The 20,532-nt window shown below is 40.3% G+C and overlaps 1 protein-coding gene across 1 annotated transcript; it reads left to right on the top strand.

The window, feature by feature from the left end:
• Positions 1-1,429: 1,429 nt before the first annotated feature.
• PVALB (parvalbumin) lies at positions 1,430-11,053 on the top strand. Its single transcript, XM_066549666.1, has 4 exons — positions 1,430-1,599; positions 3,534-3,666; positions 4,135-4,244; positions 9,473-11,053. The coding sequence occupies exons 1-4, from the start codon at positions 1,539-1,541 to the stop codon at positions 9,499-9,501; spliced, it is 333 nt and encodes a 110-aa protein (XP_066405763.1). The 5' UTR covers positions 1,430-1,538; the 3' UTR covers positions 9,502-11,053.
• Positions 11,054-20,532: the final 9,479 nt, after the last annotated feature.

The raw sequence follows: 20,532 nt of genomic DNA, 5'->3' as shown, positions 1-20,532 counted from the left end.
GGGACTTGGCTCCACCATCCATCTCCTTGTTTGTCCTTGGAGAAAACTAAGCATCTCTTGCATCTCGGGAAATACACGAAAAAAGGAGGCCGGGGGTGGGGGGGGAGAAGTTCCAACGAGAGAAAAACGTCAGTCCCTTCCACTATGAAGAGATGACCTTTAGGAAAGAAAAGGAGAAGAAAAAAAAGGGGAGGGGGACACCCCAATGTCACCTCCTCCTCAGTCCTGCGTTCAGTGTCATAGTAATGACTTACCCATTATAGCTGAACTTGGGCCGTGGAGAAAAAAAAAAAGGACGGGGCTCGTACTTTTAAAAGCACCGAGCAATTATTGACAGCACAACCCGAGGTTCTGCACAAGCCGCCCCCTTTTCGAGGCTGCTCTCCGGCGGCCCCATTCAGAGGAGAGGTGTGATTGTGGCAGCGGGACCGGGCCGTACCCGTCGATCGCGCCCGGGGATCTCACTGCCACCACTCTGTCCTCCCCCGTCTCTCCTGGAGCAGCGATGCCAATACTCCTGCAGAGATCTGCCCTACTACTGGGCCCTAACCTTGGCTACCTCAGCCTAATGGCTCCTGCCCAAACTCTGAGAGCAAGTTGGACTTGCCATATTTTATGCGAAAAATGGGCACAGATTCTTGGAGAAAAAAAATAACCCTAGAAAACACATTAGAAATCCTAAATGCTTTCTTTTTTTGATGCTAACGGGAAGTGCCCGGTCCTGCCTGAGAAACCCACTACTGCACAGGAGCTCCTCACGAGTGTGTTGTCACCTCGCATCTCGTTTTGCCGTACCCTATCACAGAAGATTCTGCAGCATATTGTGCATTACAAACGGGATCTGTAGGATTCGCTGGGATGTGATAATTAATTCAGTGAGGAAGATGCTTAATATGGACTGGCCTGAAAGAAAAAAGGTCTAAAAGGAATATGTGTGTGAAGGGGAGGGGGAAGGGAGAAGGGGGAGACGTTTAAAGTGGTTGAACGATAAGGCAAATGTTCAAAAGCTACATAACATTTGCTTCCCGACCTCAAGAGTAGCTTGAAGCTTGGCATATGCTGCAGTTCCTTACTCATCACCGAATATAACTGGTAAAGCTCATTCTGACTTTCTAAATGAAAAGGCTCTGCTCTGCACCACTAGTTTGTCCATTGCACCCGAGGACTTGACCTTGGCAAAACTCTTTCTCCAGCCGGTATCACAGCAGCCTCTGGCACTGCTCCAGTAAGGTTTAGGCTCCAGCCTCCCAGGAAGCGACCCCCACCTGCGTCCTCCCCCACCCCAGACCCACAAAGGCATCCCCCGTGCCCTCTCTTTAGCTGAACCCTCGCGTCTGTGGACTACTTGGTGCTCTGCAAACGGGAGAGCGACAGCCCACAGCACTTATCCACGCAGAGCTATAGAGCTGGCACGGGTCCAGCCTTTCCCGGTGTGCCATCCCCACACAGCACTGCAGCTTTGGTCATATGAGCAGAAATGATGAGAAAAGCACTTTTTAATCTTTTCGCACTTGCTTCCCTGTTCAAACAGTTGCAGGATGGCTATGACTGACTTGCTCAGCGCTGAGGATATCAAGAAGGCTGTGGGAGCCTTTTCAGGTGAGTGCTTTTTTCCTATTTTTTTTTCTTCTCTCTTTTCCTCCTTTCATCTTTTCAGGTTAGGATAGCTGTGCATTTATTTCAGCTATGGGAAGATTAGAGGGACTAGCTAGACAAAATTTCAAATGAGGATGTGTTTTCAGATGTTCAATGAATGCCTCTGACAGGTTTATAAAGTACAAGGCTGCATCCTCAGCAAAGTTGTCCTGCACGTTACAGAGGCGAAATATTTATTTTTAAGGAAAGTAAGCAGTAACTGCGGAGAGACTTTGCTTCTACCGAGAGGATACTTTCAAAGGGAACAAACCCCTCGGCAAACAAAGCTGCATTGTATCTTGGTGTGGGATAGAGAAGTCAGCAGTGGATGTCAGCAGTTTCCCACTCATTCCTGAAATTTAGTTTCAGATGTTACAGAACTGCTGTTTCCCATTTCAAGGATTTATGAAACCAGTCTGTACTTTCTATGCAGAGTCCCCGGGTGGGCTTTGCTTTTCGGGATGGACAGAAGGCAACAGTAGAGCACGGGTGCGGGTGCACTGCTCGACTGCAGGGGCTCCCTGCAGGTCGAATGGCTGCAGTGGTCCACATTCCCTTTTCACTCCTCCGGGTATCAGATGTTCCCTACCCCTCTCTTTCATCGCGACCCCCAAAACTGACAGCAAACCCTCTTCGTGTTTACAGAGATTCAGGTAGTTAAGGTTGCTATCAAAGAAAGCCAGAAATCCTGCTCCGGGATGCACGTTATCCCCCCCTCCCCCAAACTACCTGGCTGACCGCACCATCCCGGGAGCCGCCTCTGTCAGTCCTGCTCTGTGCGATGACCTTCCCGAACAGACAGAAGAGCAGGACCCGCTGAGCCCGGCTCAGCTCACAAGCCGGAGTCAGAGGGAGCGACAAATTGCTTTGCTGGATCCAGCAGCTGTTTTACTCATTAGCTTCCATTGTTCTATGGCCATCCCCAAGTCCGGAGCAGATGCAATTAGCAGCAACTAATGACAGATCTCAGGCAGATCACGGAAGACTGAGCCTCCTTAATTTTATGTAATAGGAAAATTTAACGCGGCGGGAATAAGAATGCATGAGGAAGGGAAAAAAAAGTCCACAGCACGTTTTGGAGGTCACTGTATGGTATTTCCAATCCACATCACTGTTGTTAGGCTACCTGGGTGGGACAAAAGCGGGTGCGGTGAAAGGACAAGGGAGGTGGAGCAGGTAAACTCGGCTCCGATTTCAAGGGCTCTGGGTTGTTTGTTTTTTTCCTCCCCGGAGACAGCTCCTCACAAGGTCTTGCAGGCAGCGCGCCGCGCAGCACTCCCTTGCAGTGTCTGAGCTCACACACCACGATTGCACATTCCTTCAGCGGTTGAAATGGAACACTGATTTCTAGTAAGTCTCCATGAAAAAAAAAAAACACCAAACAAACAGTCAAACAGTGCTCTGAAATGCTTCTCGCCAGTGCTTGAGCAAGAGCATATTTGTTTGGGTTTTTTTTCCAGGGGTGGAAATGTTAAAAAGTGACAGCTATGTAATACTCAGTCTGCTCTCAGATGTCTGTTCTAGTGTAAAACTTAGCGGAAAAAAAAAATAAAAAAAAAGAAGGCTTAAGGCACTGAGGTGAGACCAAGCACGTTAGACCTCAGCTCCCAAAGCTCCCAAGTCTATCACAGACTTCTTGTGTGACCTTGGGCAAGTCTCATCCTTCTGTAGCTCAGCTCTTCATCTGCAAAATGGAGACATTGCCTTTGTTTATTTCCATTAGCACCTGTGAAGCACGGACGATTACATTGAGTACACTCAGCTCCTACCGCAGCTGGGCTCCACTGTTACTCTCAGGGCAGGAAAAACAGCAGCATGGAAGAAAACCACGGGTATGTGTTGGTGTGTGTGTTTCAATGACTTTTCTAAGCAGTTTTCTTGTTCTTCATCTCTTATAGCGGCTGAATCTTTTAACTACAAAAAGTTTTTCGAGATGGTAGGATTGAAAAAGAAGAGCGCAGAAGATGTGAAGAAGGTTTTCCATATTCTTGATAAAGATCAGAGCGGCTTCATTGAAGAGGAAGAATTGAAGTAAGTAAAGTTACATCCTTTCTCAAATATCCCTGCTTTAAGGCTCTAATTTCCTGTGGGTTATTTTTACAAGACTCTAGGCAGTAACATACAGCTGAAACTCTTGAGTATAGTATTTGGGTGTTATGCCAGTTTTTTGCTGAGCACATGAGCTGAAGAGTGTTGGAGATAGCCAGTTGCCACTTGGATTGCAGGATCCCTGAAACACATGAATGGTCAATACCTTACAGGTAGTTCTTCAGCCAAATGCAGTTTCAGAGTAAAGCACTTCTGAATGTTAAAGAAGGTCAACAACAGAAGACACAACGCCCGATTCCAACTTGTGTCTCAAATCAGTGGTACAAATAGATATGAAGTGTAATTGTTCTGTGGGAAAAAAAAAAAAAAAAAAAAACAAAAAAACAACAAACCAAAAACAAACAAAAACTCCAAACAAACGTTCTTTTATTTTCTATGCCTCCTCCTTAGGTTTGTCCTGAAGGGCTTTACCCCAGAAGGAAGAGACCTATCAGACAAAGAAACGAAGGCTCTTCTGGCTGCTGGAGATAAGGACGGTGATGGTAAAATTGGCGCTGATGGTATGTAATTAGAGGAGTAAACTTTGACAGTAACAACCGAATATTACCCTCACACACAAGAACTGAGGAAACCTAGGAATCACGGGGGGCTGTGACCTTCTGAAGGGCACAATTTGGGTTTAATGAAATGCCAAGTCCCGCTCCATTTGCTGCACCTTGCTCGGAAGCGTTAGAGGAAGAGGAGCCGAGTTGTGACACTAGAGGGGGCAGGAGCTCACGGAACCCGGCTGTGGGTCGGGCGCTCCGCAGAGCAGGACTAAGCACCCAACCAAACTCTGCTTCACTTACTGTAATTTGTCTGTTGATAGCAGGGAGTGGGGATCAGGACACTGCGAGTTCAGAGACCGAGGCTTGACTAGAAAGCGTGGAAAGAATAAAAGCTCAGCGCCAGCATTTATGCTCGATGTTTAGTTAGCAGGAAAGTAATGACTTTGCATGACTTAGCAAAGCAATGCTCTTAAAATTCAAAGTACACCCATTTGGCTACAGAATTTCTATACAATAACAGTCTATCTAGCTTATGCTAGTGTTTACGTGGGTCTTAACACCTAAGAAAGCTTGTCAGTCCCTTTTACTACATATGAGATATACAAGAAAAAAACTTTTCCTCTCACAGCATTGCTTAAAAAGCTAGTGCTGTTTTCTATTCCCCCTTGGGATGAATCAGCTTAGCCCACACACAAAATTTCTCATTTTTCCTCTTTTTTCGGAGGTGACAGTGAATGAAACACACTGAAGGAGACAAGAAGAGATGCAATTCTAAACTAAAGCTTTCCTCATTGAAGGAGATAGAAGTTTGTGGCCAGAGTATTAAATCACCTAGAGAGCAGGCAATTGCTAGGGTTTTGACATATCAATACGCCATATCATAAGTAGAAATCTAAAAAATACCTAAACCCTCTCATATCTCTCTGTGTTACTCAATCTCTGCAATATAAAAAAACTGTTATCTCAAAAAAATAGGTCAATTAAAAGAGAAATAAAAAGCAAAATTAACTAACACAATCTCCCAGCTTAGAAGACAACACACAAAATCAGCCACTGACATATCAGTCAGGAGATGCACACTGGCATATCAGTGACTATGGCCATGTCCCTAGACCAAAGCCTCTTAATTTGTCCAATCATCACTTTATAATGGTTTAGGTTAAGCTCTTGCTAAACTTCAGCAGTGCTGCTGAATCTAGCGTGGGTGTCATTTCTTGAAACTTCATATTCTTTATTATACAGGTCTTCTTTATACACACTAAAATTAGTGATAGTAGTACTAAAATCACTGAGTAAGTTTTTCAAAAGAAAACTTAATTCAGGTAAGTAAGCTTACAGCTGATCCACCAGCCTCATAACAGATAAATTTTCAGCTATTCCAGAAGGCTGCAAATCAAAACTAGTCTTAATTGGAATAAAAGAACAATATTGCATAATGATTTTGGCTTGTACAAGAAAATATAGCATTAACCTTCATATTTAAGATTACCATAACTTTTCCTTTGAAACAGTGCCTGAAACCCAGTACATTGTAATAAAGCAATATGAAATGCCTCTTTTCCTTATCTCTTTCTTCTGCAGCTTTTACTGTTCCCTAACTTTGAAATGGAAATACTCTGTGTTTACACTTGATAATGAGAAGAGAATGATGTGCTTTTTTCTTTTGATTCTTCTGACCATATCCCTACCATACAACACTACCAGTTTCTTTTCCATTTCTTAAATTGACTTTAACAGCCAATTTTTACACCAGAAAGGCTTGAAATACATACAAAAGTTAACAGCTGAGACTGACCAAAGGACAAAGAGGACAGATACTTCCCAGCTTTTCCTTTGGCCCATAAATCCAATCCAATAATATAACTGCATATGTAAATAAAACGTAAAGTCACAAATGTACATCCCATTCATATGCAGTATTGTGATGCTGTATTTCTGTTGCAAACCAATTTTGCTTCCCTGCAGCTGAATTGTCAGGCATCACCTCCACCCCTTGTTTCAAACATCAGCTTCCTAAATAACTAAACAATTGCAAACAAGCAGCCTTTCACAGAGGTTAATGTTAATTCTCCTGATGGCCCTTGAATGCTGTCCCTCAGGAGCCCGCAGCAGTTGTAGGAACTGATCTTTAGGAATTTTTAAAACCACAGAGATAACGAGCTCAGATGTATCATCACAAACATTAATCCCAACCCAATCAGCCTTCTTCTAGCTGGGAATTTTCAAATTACAATTTTCTCTCTTACATTACAAATTTTCTCTCTTTTCTTTCGATTCTTCTTTAAACCTTTTCTCATTTCTGCAAGACCATTCAGCTCTGAAATAGTTTTAGCAGTTTACCTCTTGTCCGATCGGTTTCAACTTGTGGCCAATAAAGCAGTTTCAAAGAGCTGAAAACTTGCAGCCATTTCCTGTAAGACCTGATCATCTTCTGTGCAGTGTCAGACCCCCTCCACATTCCACCAATGTGGTCAGAAGATGATGAATCTGAAAAAAATTGCAGGTCAAGACCAGGTTACCTCATAACACAAGCAACCTTATCTTCTAGATCGGGCTGAAAAAGGATGCTGAAGTAGCTCTACTAGCTTCAGGAAAATATTTATAAGAAAGATGAGAAAAAAAAGGAAAATTTCTAGTCATAATGTTGTTTTAAATCTATTTTGTGTATTAGCATTGGACATGGAGATCATGCCTTTTAGTTTCCTGATATTAATAGACTTGAGAAAGTACATAGAGAGCTTTCAAAGATCATGCACTGTGGGCAGCACAATCCAAATTTTTATCCCTGTAAATCAGAATGTTGTAAAAATGTGACATTAAACATGCAAAATAACAACTATTAAGTCATGACCTTGCCAGGTGAAAGCCATAATAACAACAACAAAAAATATTTGGAATTCCTTTTTTTCTTATCCGGCTTTGTCCTCTTCAATCTTCTAAAATAAACTAGCATAAGTCATTACTTATAAAGTTTCCTAAACAGATTTGCTGTTGTAAAGAAAATGTAAAAACCACAATCTGATGAGAGAAATCACGAGCCTACAACATGTCCTCTGTAATCATGTCTGTCATTTCAGTAAAATACTAGAGGGCATGCATTAGGCTGGTATATAATACTAAACTGTACTGAACACAGTGTCCTCTCCTTTTAAGTCAGAGCTCTGACACAAAACAGATAGTAAATTATTTTACAAGACAAAATGGTCTAAATCCTTGCAATTTAAAGCCACTATTTGTTCAAAGAAAGACATAATTTTGTTTGGAAGGGTAACTCCAACTGGAAACAAGGATGTAGTAGATCACAAGGATTCCCTCACTAACAGGCCAGAGGCAATAACCATTTACAAGGGAGTGATATACCCTGCCTTATCTCAGAAGTTTTGCATATATGAGTACACTTTGTAACAATGCTTCTATAAGCCACCTGTGGTTGGAATAACCTTCATACAAAAATGAGTAGTGAACTAATTTAGAAGATTATTCAACTGGAACATCTTTGAAATACTTAAAATACATTGAAAATCCTGGGAAAAGTGAAATTGTTGCAATTGCTCAAGAAGGAGTATTTTATGGTTTGCTGGCTATCACAAAGTACCTGTAAAATATATTGCTATTAAGTGATAATGGCACAATCAAAATGTATTATAGAAAATATTTGGCTGCAAGTCTGAATAACCTTTTCCAAATATATTCTGTAGATACAAATTATCATAAAAGGTATTTAATTTAGCTGTAATAAGTATGACAACTTGTTTTAATGGTATATGCATAGTTAGTTTTCCCTTTTGGAAAGGTTTGATCCATTACAGTTCATGTTTCTCTCTGCAGGATTTATTCACACAAAGATTTAATAATCATGGCCTTTCTCCTTTTCTGACCAGAATAGCTGGGATTTTTAGCACAAGCACTTCATGTTATCTCTTAAATTCAGTTTGCAACACTTTCAATCTACGTACCCACCATGTACAGGATTTATAGGTGTTTTGTGTTAAGTAATCTGCGTCACTAATCCTAATTTGGATTTACATCTTTCAAAACGATGGATAAATTTGGAGTTGATTTAAACCCTCTGACATTTTTTATTTCTCAGTCTGGTTTGTCTGCATTTGGCAACATATTTTTTGGACATGCTATCAAAAGTGCTGTTTGCACACAACAGTCAATTAAGATCTCACTTGGTTAGAGTTAAGCATTTTTCAATGGAACACCAGAATATTCTTTAAAATGCCTAATTTTAATCTTCTATCTTTTTCAATTGCCAGACTTTACTCTTCATTATGTCAAACTTCAGTATTTTTTTCTTGAGCCTTAGAGACAACTCCCTCTCCTATTTGCCATTTTCCTCTCAGCTGATTATGTTAAACCCATAAACCACTCTCTCTGCATATCCTCTAATCCCTTTATCATCTTTGTTGCTCTTCTTGGGATTCCCTCCAGTCTGTCATTTTCAGTGCTCTGAGGCACATACAACTGTGCAACGCATTCTTGTGTGTAACACTTCCAAGGTTAGATGGAGTTAGGAATTATAACCAGTCAGCCATTCGCCAGGACACAAATGTGCCTTTTTCATGCTTTATCTCCCTGCTGAAATGCAGTATATATATTAAAGCATAGAATAACCCTAAATTGCAGATAGATACGTTTACGTAAATATTATGGATGTATCACTAATAAAAGCCACAGGGTAAAATCCTGGCTCTCTGACACCACAGGAATTTTTCTCATTCTTACAACACAGTCAAAATTACATAGGTTGGTATTAGCCTTCTGTTTTTGTAATCTGTCATTTTCACTCAATTTACAATTACAAAATTGAGTTTAAATGCAATATAATTATAATATGGGACAAAAATACTTTGAAAGACTCATTAATGATTCTCTTTGCCAATCTCTGATATAAAAGAAATTTATCTCACTGCAAGATTAAATTTCTGGTTCTTGCCTTCATCCCATTGAGATTTAGAAATAACTGAGAACTAATCAAGTTCTTTAGATAAATAGTGGTGGAAGTCTTACAGTCTGGCATGTATAACATTTCTCCCTTATTCTCAAAAAATCCTTTCATTTCACTGTAAGATTTCCCAAATCATATTTTCCCTTTAATTAACTTGGATTTCTTTATTCTTCTGTTATTGTGACATTTCTGCTGCACCAGTGACTCTGTATTCATTGTAATATGCTTCCTCCTTCTTTAAATTTTAGTTTTTAAAATATTTTTAAAAATTCTTTCCTTTCTCCAGAATTTGCAACTATGGTGGCTGAATCATAAAGGCTTTGACCAATGCAAACCCTTCACCCATCCTTCACTGCCCAATTCCAACCACCTCCTGCTGACTGCTTTGGCTCCTGTTCTATTTATTTATGTTATTTTATACTCCAGCTCTGTTCTCTGCAATCCTGCAACTCTGTAATTGTGCTGAAAGACACTGTTAAAATAATAAAGGTCACATCAATCTGGGCTTTCTTCTCTCTCACTACAACTTGTTTCTTATTTCATGTAGGCTTGGCACACGCTGAGAGAAAATGTTACTAGTTTTTTTGCTGACATCCCTGCTGCTTTATCCCTAGCCAGGGTAAAGTAGGAAGAAATTTTAAAAATTATTTCAGATAAAACACGTATATAATGAGTCATTCAGTCCAAGTCCTGAACTGTGGCAAAACTGACTGCATTATTTTTAAGCCATCCCTGCTAAATGGATGCATACTCATAGCCTGGAAAATCTCTAGTGATGGAAAATCTCTAGTGATGGCAATTACCCAACTTCATTTGGCAGTTTGTTCTCTCAACTTAATCAGTGTTATAGCTAAAAAGTATTTCCTAATATTTAAACTACATCTCCCCTGCTGCATTTTGGTGATCAGTAAATTGATTGTCATCTGTATCATTTGTTAAATTTGCCCAGTGCTGGGGGATTTTTGGATAAAAGCTTTGACAGGAATATCAGCTGGTGCCAATCATACATGAAGATAACTTCATAAACTATTAAAAAGCAGTCACTTCGGAAACACAGGGTATGCTTACTAGCAATGTTACACAACTATCTAGGACAGGAAGAATGGCATACTCAGAAGAAATAACAATATGAATTTCAGGAAAGAGAACACCAAGATACAGGTGTGACGCTGCAGTTGATAATCCCACTGTAAAAACAGTAAATCAGAAAATCTCATCCAAAAAAATTTATTCTAAAACTTTACCAGATAAGTGACTATCTTCTTTGGAGTTACATATAGGAAACTGAGACTTATGCTAAGGAAATGATTAGACAAGAGTAAGCCTATAACAGAGCTCAATACTTATTTCCCAAATCCTGTTCAGCCACTTTGGCACCAAGCTTACACTTTTTACCTGAGTTGTTGGGGGGTGTTTTGCTTTTAAGCAAAGACAAAAGCAGGGGGGAAATCTTTTCAGGCAATATCTCCCCCACATCTTAACAGAACATTGATTATTACTGCAGTAAAAAGGAAGGGTATTTTCCATTTCTGTATTCCAAATTATTCCCTGCAGCAATAAAACCTTATTCAATTTAGACTTATTATCACCAATTTAGTGGAGACAACAAGATAAGGCTGAAACCCTGTCATCATCACGCTGTACAGAACACCATCCTCTGCCCCAGCGATTACCCAATGCTACTCGGGAAGCCAATAAACGTTCCAAAAGCCATTTTAGATCCTCACTCTGTAGTAACTCGCAAGGAAGACTTTTTGCTGAAGATGCTGTGCGTTCAAAAGAAATCCTTTGGTTTTGCACACTGTATATACGGTTCTGAAGGATGTATTGATTTTTAAGTATTCTAAATAAAGCAAATAAAAACGGATTGCAGTGGAGCGAGTTTATTTCCTGCTTTTTCTCGGCAGCTGCTGACCTCGCGTGGCAATAAAGCCTCATTACAGGAGCACACAGAGATACCGAAAAGGCATCCGGCACCCAGCTACTGCAGCAGCCAGAATGAAGGACCAGGGAATTCGAGAACCGACATAAAAGCTGCTGTAAAAACAAAGCCCTTTATAGTCCCTTTCTATTCTCTGAAGCTGCAAGGGTTTGTATTTTAATGCCTCACTGGATGGCACAAAAGCTGAGATTTTATCCAGGGCTTTAGCAAAAAAAAAAAAAAAAACAAACAAACAAGAAACCCAAAAACCAATAGAACAAATAGCAAATAAATAAAGCCACTAATGAGTCTAAAAAATAATTACAGTAGATTACGTGAAATAAATAAAGTTACAGCAGCATCAATGGCGATGTTTCACTAGCATAAAAGTCTGAATACCCCAGTGATCCCTGCTTCAGTCTTTCTTCATGTTGTTACCTCAATCACTCTGGAACAAGCAACAGTGCCTAATTTGGCCTGAAAATTTTCAGCCATATAGTAATGGAGTAAAGTAAAATGTCCTTTATTTTCAAACTGAAAAACTTGCAATGGGTAGAGAGACCTCCAAAATACCATCTCTATTTTCATGCTGACAGTATAAGATATTCTAAACCTGCATTTGATTGGTTTATTCAAATATGCAACTAGTATACTCAGATCCTGTATTCTGACATCTTACACTCTGAATTCTCAAAATCTCTATTTAAACACACTTTTTCTTCCCCAACTGCATTTTCAATTAAAAGTTCAAATTTCAATATGCATCTATCACAGAAGAAAAGAAAACTCAAATACAAGTGTAATATAAGTAAATTTCTGCCCAGAGAAAAAATTACTGTTTTATCAATTGCCATCAAACTACTACTTTCCTTTCACTGCTGGATCTTCAATATTTCTCTTAGACTCTTATTTTCCCACACAAATTTCTTCCAAATCCTCTCCAAATCTTCAACTGTTTCATTTCAAAATTTTAAAAAATTCATAATTTTCCTTTTTGTTGGATGTTATCTAGACATGACTCAAAACAGAACAAACAAATGCAAAATTTGAAGTTACAATAAAATATAAAACATTTCATATACAAAATAGTAAGTTATTCATTCTCATATTGCTCTTGCTATAATGTCTTTGAGACTGTCACAAAACCGCTGTAAGGCCAAAGAAAGCAGAATTTGCTACAAAATTTAATCAGGCTTTCTGCACAGTGTGGATTACAGTATGCTCGAGAAATACAAAAAATCCACACTACCCTGCAATTTACTGTTTCATGAAGAAAGATGTTTTAATTTTCAGATGCATAAGCAAAGGAGCAAAATTACATTTCTCCAAGAAACATTTACCTTAAATTTCTTAATTGCCATCTTAGATCTTCCTTGCTCTGAACAGTAAGTGCTCCATAATTTTCTTCCCTGTTGTAATACAGTAGAAGTTATGAAAGGAAAAAAAATACTTCAGCCATCCTGTTGAAGACAAATTTTTAAATAATCAGTACATATCCTTTACTTACATTCATATCCAATGGTTTGCAATGAGACACAATTGAATGACAAAAAATATAGTCACTGCTTGTTCAAACTGGTATTTTGTATTGCTAGAGAAGAAATTGCTCACTCTGAGCTACAATTCAAAAGGAAGAGGAGCCAAATCCTCAACTCATAGCTGAACCATCACATCCTGACAAATGGCATTAGCATTTAACAGAAAGAGTTTGCATTAGCAGACTGTCACCAACTCTTAATATTTCTCCAATCACCATTTACCATTACTAAATCTTTAACCAACAAATGCATAATTGTTTATGCTTTAAGGGTCCTGCCAAGCTCTTAATGGAGTTTTATGGATCAGCGATTTTCCACATGTCTTATTTTGGGAATCAATGGACTGGAGGCCATAACACCTGTTCACCTTGCAGAAGCTGAGCTAGGATTTATATTTACAGTCTATCCACCAAGTCCTGAGATCAACACTGCCTAATGTCCTGCCATTGCTTCCACACATCCTTCACTTTATCAGTGTAAAGGTTGTTTGCTTGCTTCTTTTGCCTTTTCTAACTAAACAAAATGTTTTTGAAGACTGGTAATAGAGTTCATGTTTCCCTTTCCTGCAACACACACACAGTTTTAGCAGAGCCTCTGTGCTAAGTAGCTAAACATTAACAACATTCTGTTCAAAACAGAGTTAATATTCTTATGGAATTACAAAACTGCAGCATTGCACAATATTTGCAACAAGTCTTGTCTTAACAAAATAACATCAAAAATTGTGCCTAAAGGTTCACTGAAGTCACAAATTAGCCCACAAAATTTTTATTAATGAGCATAATGTACAAAATAACTTCATTTGACTCTAAAATCCTAGACTGAGATTTAAATGGCTGGCTGGTAGAGAACCCATTCTTTTATTTATAAAGCAACTTCAAATGAAAGAGAAATTATAAGGCATGCAATAGCACAGCAAAATCCAGCTGTGGCTAAATTACATGCTGGCATTCTTGTTCTAACCCCACTCAGGAGCCATGGCTAGCACAGAGAGAAGAGCACTGGCTTTAGTACAGGCTGGTGTTTAAATATCTCCTCTAAGTCCTAGACTCTCATTGCTAACATGGGCTTGAACCTGAGCTCCTGCTTCTTCATTCCCAGAAAGCATTTTAGCTGATTCCCTTTCCCAAAGAAATCCCTTTAGAAATCCCAACACTCTCTAGGGCTACAACATTTAAAATTACATTTCTTCTGAACACAGGAAAGTGAAGCCAAATGTGTCTACACAGGGTTAGCTGTCTGCATAACAAATCAATCATTAAAACTTTTTGGACTGTAGGATCTCCTAATGTGGGATAATTACTTCACAAGGGAGGAAGTGCCTTTCTGGTTAGTGCTCTTCTGGTCAATAAAGCAGCAAAGCTTAACAAAGGTTGATGCACCTTTAAAGACAGAAGTTAATATAAATACGAATGCTAGAGTCCCTTCTCGAACCACCAGAAAAATAGCAGGAAGTTGCATGAGCTACCACAGTAAATGGATCAGATGACCCAAATATAAATACTGAAAGGCCTATGGAACTAACAGGAAGACCTATGCTAATAAGCCTATGGAATATGCAGCTAGAAAAGATATTTCTTTCATAAATTCATTCAGTCTCCCACCCGGGAAAATCTAAGTGAAGGGATCTTGTCAGTGCCTGAATCAGCTTGTTCAACTCCTACTGCCACAACAGTTTTTAACTCCAGGAGATGCTTCGTGAGGTTTATGTACAGAAATAAAACAGAAATACAGTTGGTTTCACTGGTATGACAGTAGCACAACACTGGCATTAACTTAGGCCTTCAGGTGGTAAGAACATGGTAATTCTCTATTAATGTGCATTTAGATAAGACATCAGGGGAAAATTCTTTACTGACACAGGTTGCCCAGAGAAGCCATGGACATGCCATTCCTGACAGTGTTCAAGGCCAGGTTGGATGGGGCTTGGAGCATTGTCTAGTGGCATTGGGGCTGGAATGGGATGATCTTTAAGGTCCCTCATTGCATAAACCATTCTATAACTCCAGTTGGGTCATAAGGGGTGCAGGACCCGAGGCCAAAGGCTTAACCATTGATTACTGGAGGGAAGGCCCAAGATTGCTGAAAACTCAAATGATTCAAAGACATTTTCAGGTTTTGGAAGCACTGGCAGGTAGGATTTTTTTAAATTATAACATTTAAATTGTTAATAAATTCTACTCCCTGTGTATTCACAATACAATGCAGTTTTAAAAATGTATCACGAGAAAGATACTAAAATACATAAGAAATAGCAAATTATCTCACAGTTATTACTGCTTTATAAAGAGGAATAAAAATTATGAGGCTGTGCTAATTTTATGCTTCGTTCTGCAGATGAATGAAGATTTTCTGTCTTAAAAACATTTGCATTCCTCTTCTTTAAAGCAATTTTCAATTTTGCTGGATACAGCACAATTGCATCTACTCTTTCAGCTGCAATGGGTTGTTGAAATTGAGCTATTGCCCAGCACCTGCTCTTAGTCAGACAGCTGAAATCAGAGGTTAGGGGAAAAAATAAAGATTTTTTTGTCATTGTAATGCAAGTCTCCTTTTAGCTTTGCTGCAGTCAGTGTTCAATTATGTTCTGTAACAACCTCCATTACTAGAGCCAGTGTTTTTCTGTTCTCTCTGCATATATTAACTTCCTTGGTCACACGTGACAGCCTTCTTAGCAAAGCAGAGTCTTAAGAGACATTTGCCCATAGACTTCATGGGTTTCTATCATTTTTGGGCTGTTGAGAATCCTAGTGTTCAAACACATCTTTATTTTGAATGCTCGAAAGGTAACTGATACAATAGAACTTAAATTATCTTCCAGTGAAGGTCTGATAGGTCAAAATTAACCTGAAATTCCATCTAGTCTGTTGAATACAAAGCATTGAACAAGTAACAATGAAAGGCTCCCACGTAATTTTTATCCTATTTTTACAAGCTCTGAATCCTTCTCCCTCAGAATATTTACCAGTTCACTGCATAGCCCAGAAGTTTAAAGCTTCATCAGATGCAGGAATCAAGACCCTGCATCTGTAGGAAGAAAGCCTACAAAGATTTTGACCAGCAAGGCTCAGCCACAAATGGGACGGAAGTAGCTGGTGTGAGCAGCTACTGGGAGGGTAGGAGCAGGAGCTTTGCTTCTGAAGCAGGAAGTAAATGGACAGAGAGCTCTGAGACAGAGGTCAGAGGGTGAACATTGAAATTCAGGGTCTCAGGAAAAGGAAATCTAGAGCAGGAAGTACTGGCATAATTAGAGTGAGGATTTGAAAAGCCTGGAGTGGAAGATATTTTATTATAATAAATTGACCTTGAAAAGAAAGGACATCATTAAGGTGAAAAAGTTGGTGCCCAAAAATTTAGCCTGTTATAAAAGGGATGAGAATAGAAAACAGAGTGTTGTAAACTTTTGAAAATTTAATTAGGAGTCTCAAATATTTCTCTTCTTCTTCCTCCATTAAACCTCCAAGTCCTGGAGTCACATGGTTGAATCTTAGTTTTCAGCAAAAGGAAAAAAATTCTAGCTGTCATGCCTGCAGAGAAAGCCTTGAACATTCAAAGCCTAAAAAAAAAGAGGATATAAACCCAAACATTAACTTATAGTTTTTAATAAATCCCATTATTTGAATGCAATCTGTCTTGCAGTTCTTAACATAAGATATAGCATTAGTGAAAGCCTAGCATCTGCCTTCTAAGCAGACAGCAGCTAAAGATCCAAAAAAAGATCCCCAGCTGCTATCATAGTCATCATCAGCACATAATGACTGGCATGCTGGAATTGTGGGTAGCTCATTTAAAGCTGTCACATATTCATGCACTCTCTGTTTGACAGATTAACCCCTTCCCTGGGATGCATGAGCACGCTTGGTGCTCCCTCCCCAGCACCCAATCCCGCTGTGCAGGAGAGCACAGAGATGGCTCCAGTAACAGCTCTCACAGCTGGGAAGGCTCAGGCCACACAGCAAGCCCTCAGTCTGTCACAGACGCTGCCCCGTGGAGAAACCCAGACAACTTTCTGTTGTGATGTTCCAGCTCCCTGATCAACAGCCCACTATCTGCTGCTTTGGGGAGTAGTATTAAAAATTAAATAAAGATTTCAGGGCCTCTTCCCGGCACTTTTTCAAGCTTCCATGTGCACGAACAAGAAAATAAAGATTCAAGCTGGAATTTTTCCAGACATATGCAGAATAATTACTCTCTGGAAATTCTCTTTATCTTCATCCTTGTGGATTTGAATGCATCCTTGAGAAATCTTTCCCTCCTTTCATATTCATCAGAAGAGAGAACATAACAGTTACAATCAGCATCCTCCAACCAAGTTGTAGAGGTACCTACCCTACATTTAGTAATTTACCACTTTCCATTGATGCCACAACTGCCATCCATTTCTAACTTCCACTCTCCCAACGGAGTAGATCAGAAACAAATGGCAGATATGCCAGATCAGTCAGAAGGGCTGTTGTAGCTGCCAACAAATCCTTTGGCTGATTCAACCATTTTGTAATCATCTTACATTTCAGTGCACTGACTCTCAGCCAAAAAGCCTTCAGATCTGTGCCTGAGCCCCCACCATAAAAGAGCAAAATCTGAAGACCTGAACTATAATGGTGTTATCAACAGAGCTAGAGAAAGCATCCAAATTCTCACTTCTGTGCTAATAGCCCCACTCTGAAGAGAAATAAAAGCTGGGTTTGGGGGAAGCCAAATGAAGTAGCCCTCAAAATAGATGGAGTATCTATTTATTCCACCGCTTGGGGGAAGTGTAAAGAATGGAAATCTACAATAAAATTTACACATCCTTTCTTGCAGCTTTCACAACTCTCCAGACATACCAGTAAACATTCATAGTCAATCCTATAAGAATCTATGCAGATTTAAAAAGCTGCATGAACTCTGAATATTCATTCACAAGATACTTCTGAAGACATTTTGTTACACTGTTCCCTTTTAGTAACATAAGATTTAAAAAAGAACTGATGAAATACTTTGTATTTGAGAGATTTCTTACAGAAAGACCTACTAATTCGCTTTCCTCAACATTAATGCCCTCCTGAGAAGCACTGCTTACTCCAAAGAAAGCTACAGTTCTTCCTCATTAGCTTTTATCAGGAAGCAGGTTCAAGTTACAGGTTGTAACCTGCTCAGTTCTGAACACATCCAGAATGTTTCCATCGATGGATGAACAACTGTGAAAACAAGTCCTAGTAATATTAGTGAATTCTGCCTCAGAAAAAAATCACTTTTTAGCAGGTTTGCTCGGTGAAGAAAATAATGAAGTGACCTATGCAGTGCCTGACAGAACCTGGAACACCAACCACACCTCAGTCTAAAAGACCACACGACCTCTGTTTGTTTAATCCCCATTGTAGAGCCTTACCTGGTGTCTGAAATTCCCTGCCACTCCTGCTGGAGATGCAGTTCCACCACCGCTGCCTTCTGCAGCCGGATGAAATGCGAGCCACACACAGCACACAGACACACGTGCAGTTTGGCTGCTGCTTTATGACCACTACCTAAGGGAATGTGACTTCAAATGTCAGGGTTTTGTGGCTGGCAAGGAAACTTTGCCTGTTCACATGAAAGAAGGGGCACTTCCCATTCAAAATTATCTTGTTTCATTTGAGGGAAAAATTAAATGTGTGAATGTTCTATTCCTCCTTAGCTAATAAATACAGGATTGAACCTAATAAACACATCTCTAGGATAAGGGCATCACCCTCTGTTGTTGGGGTTTTTCTTTTGTTTAAATCCACAGGGTTCCTCTTCTCCTCTTTCTCACGTACTCAAGATGAGAGAAGCTTCAGCGAGCACAGCTACCAGCATTCCAATTTATTCAGCAGCAACCCCTGTGGACTGCTAACAGCAGACTGTGATTCTGTTTGGATTACAAGGTGCAGATAAGTAATTCCATCCTTAATCTATCACTGTCAATGCTGCTAGGGGAACAACTTATACCTGTGAGAAGTCAGGCAGAGGAAAAGATAGATTTGGTACAAAAAAAAAATATTGTGAGGTAAAAGGACAGCAGAAATAGAGAGGATACAAATCCATTAAGAGTTCTGTGTACACATGCATGCAGAGGCAGGAAATGAGGGAATGGGATAAAGGAACAGGGTGCTAATGTGAAAGCAGCAAGCAGGAAGGAGATATTCAGATTCCAAGCAAAAATTTTCAGTAGCAATGAAAATCCCACTTGCAACATAATCTATGCCTTCCTTTGCAGCGATCCCAGTGTAAAATGCCGGGGATGTTTGTGACCTCAGTGAATGCTGATGGATCCCACCACACTGCAGCCACGATCAGTAAACCTCAAGTACATAATCATGGAGCCTCAAAGCCTTCTCTTGGAGACCTGTCAGTAAACTGGGGCAATATTACAAATAGACAACAAAGGATAATGCAAAGATTGCAAAAATGGAACAATGCAGAGACAAGTGAATTTCTCAGAGGATGGAGTGGAAGGCAGAAAAGATGAAAGAGGAGGCAAGCTATTTAGACATAAGTGATGGAGAACATCAATAGCCCACATCTGTTTTATGTGGTGGAAGATTTGGGGATGGAAAACAGGGAAATAATGAGACCCGGGATTAATTTTTCTTTTCTCTTTTAAAGGAACAGTAGTGACTCCATCACTATATTTTACTACAAGTCATCATCTACAATTGAAGTCTGCCCACTCAGGCTAGTGAAGTCCCCTTCATGTTTTTATCACATAGATAAAAATGTTCTACCCAATGGTATTTTATGTGCATATAGAAGACTCCTTTGATTCAGCTATAGGTTCTCATTGATTTTATGTTATTTGCTTGCCTGGCTAGACATGTCACAGGCAATTTATCCCAGGAAAGGTGAAAGAGCTGCCTTCTAAACAGTCACATTAAAATAAAATGTTGACATTAAAATATAACTTGGAAAACTTTATTTTTGACCCTTGGAATGTCCAGTGTTATAACCCAAATACAGATGCATTATTGATTATTCTGTTCTTCCCAACCTTACTCACTGCTTCCCGCAGTAAGCACACGTGTTCCAGAAAAAACAACCCAAAGTGCAGCCAAGCAAAGTTTATACCCTAAAAAAGGTATGGATTGCTAATAATGGTATGTTTTTTGGTGGCACAGATCTTTCAAAGAAGCTGCTAGGAGGGGAAAACCCAGGAAATTTCGTGGTCCTCTTTTCCGACTCCTACCCAAATCCACTCATTTGGACTGCTTAAGGAAGACAGAAAATCAGTTCAAAGAATAAAATAAGGCACAGAAATAGTTTAATAGTAGCCAAAGGAGAGCTTTGTAGAAATATTTTTAAAATATAAAAAAACAAAGAAATTAACCCACTGCAGAGTGAAAGGATACAAAAATTAACAAGGGGCGGGAGCGCGAAGGAGAAAGCAGCTAAGAAATCAGCAAGCAAGAGAACTTTGTCCGTGACTACATCAACACTGCCAAACAAGGAAAAGTGTGTACTGAAGCAAAGGAGAGCGGATCAGCTGCTGCCCGGCCAGGGAAGGAGCGCAGCTCCGCTCCCACAGGGCGACAGCGGCCTCACAAGCGGCCTGTTCCCGCCGCGCTGACCCGGCTTCGTGGCGGACTTTGAAGCCGCCGCAGCAAAGCTCGGGTCCAGGGCAGCTCCGCTCCTGCCCGAGCCCTGAGGGAAACGTGACGCCAATGCCGGGCCCGGGGCAGCTCCGCTCCTGCCCGAGCCCTGCGGGAAGCGTGACCCGAATGCCGGGCCCGGCGCGAGGGACGCGCAGGCCGCGGCAGGCCACGCTCCCGCCGTGCGCATGCGCAGCAAGGCACACGGAGCCGGGGCCCTTCCGCACGGAACATCGCTTTCCGCGGGCTCACAGGCAGGAAGTGGAGGCTTCTCCCCCCGCTCGCCTCTTCCCGCCTAGAG

This window comes from Molothrus aeneus, chromosome 5 (genome assembly GCF_037042795.1).
Source record: "Molothrus aeneus isolate 106 chromosome 5, BPBGC_Maene_1.0, whole genome shotgun sequence".
Classification (NCBI taxonomy): Eukaryota; Metazoa; Chordata; class Aves; order Passeriformes; family Icteridae; genus Molothrus; species Molothrus aeneus.
Note: the sequence above shows the minus strand (reverse complement) of the source record. Positions and strands in the feature narration are given on the sequence as shown.

Coding starts and splice junctions, on each gene's coding strand:
- PVALB (XM_066549666.1), top strand. CDS start 1,539: ATGGCTATGACTGACTTGCTCAGCGCTGAGGATATCAAGAAGGCTGTG. Junction 1,600..3,533: donor GGCTGTGGGAGCCTTTTCAG/GTGAGTGCTTTT, acceptor CATCTCTTATAG/CGGCTGAATCTTTTAACTAC. Junction 4,245..9,472: donor TGGTAAAATTGGCGCTGATG/GTATGTAATTAG, acceptor TCCTTTCTCCAG/AATTTGCAACTATGGTGGCT.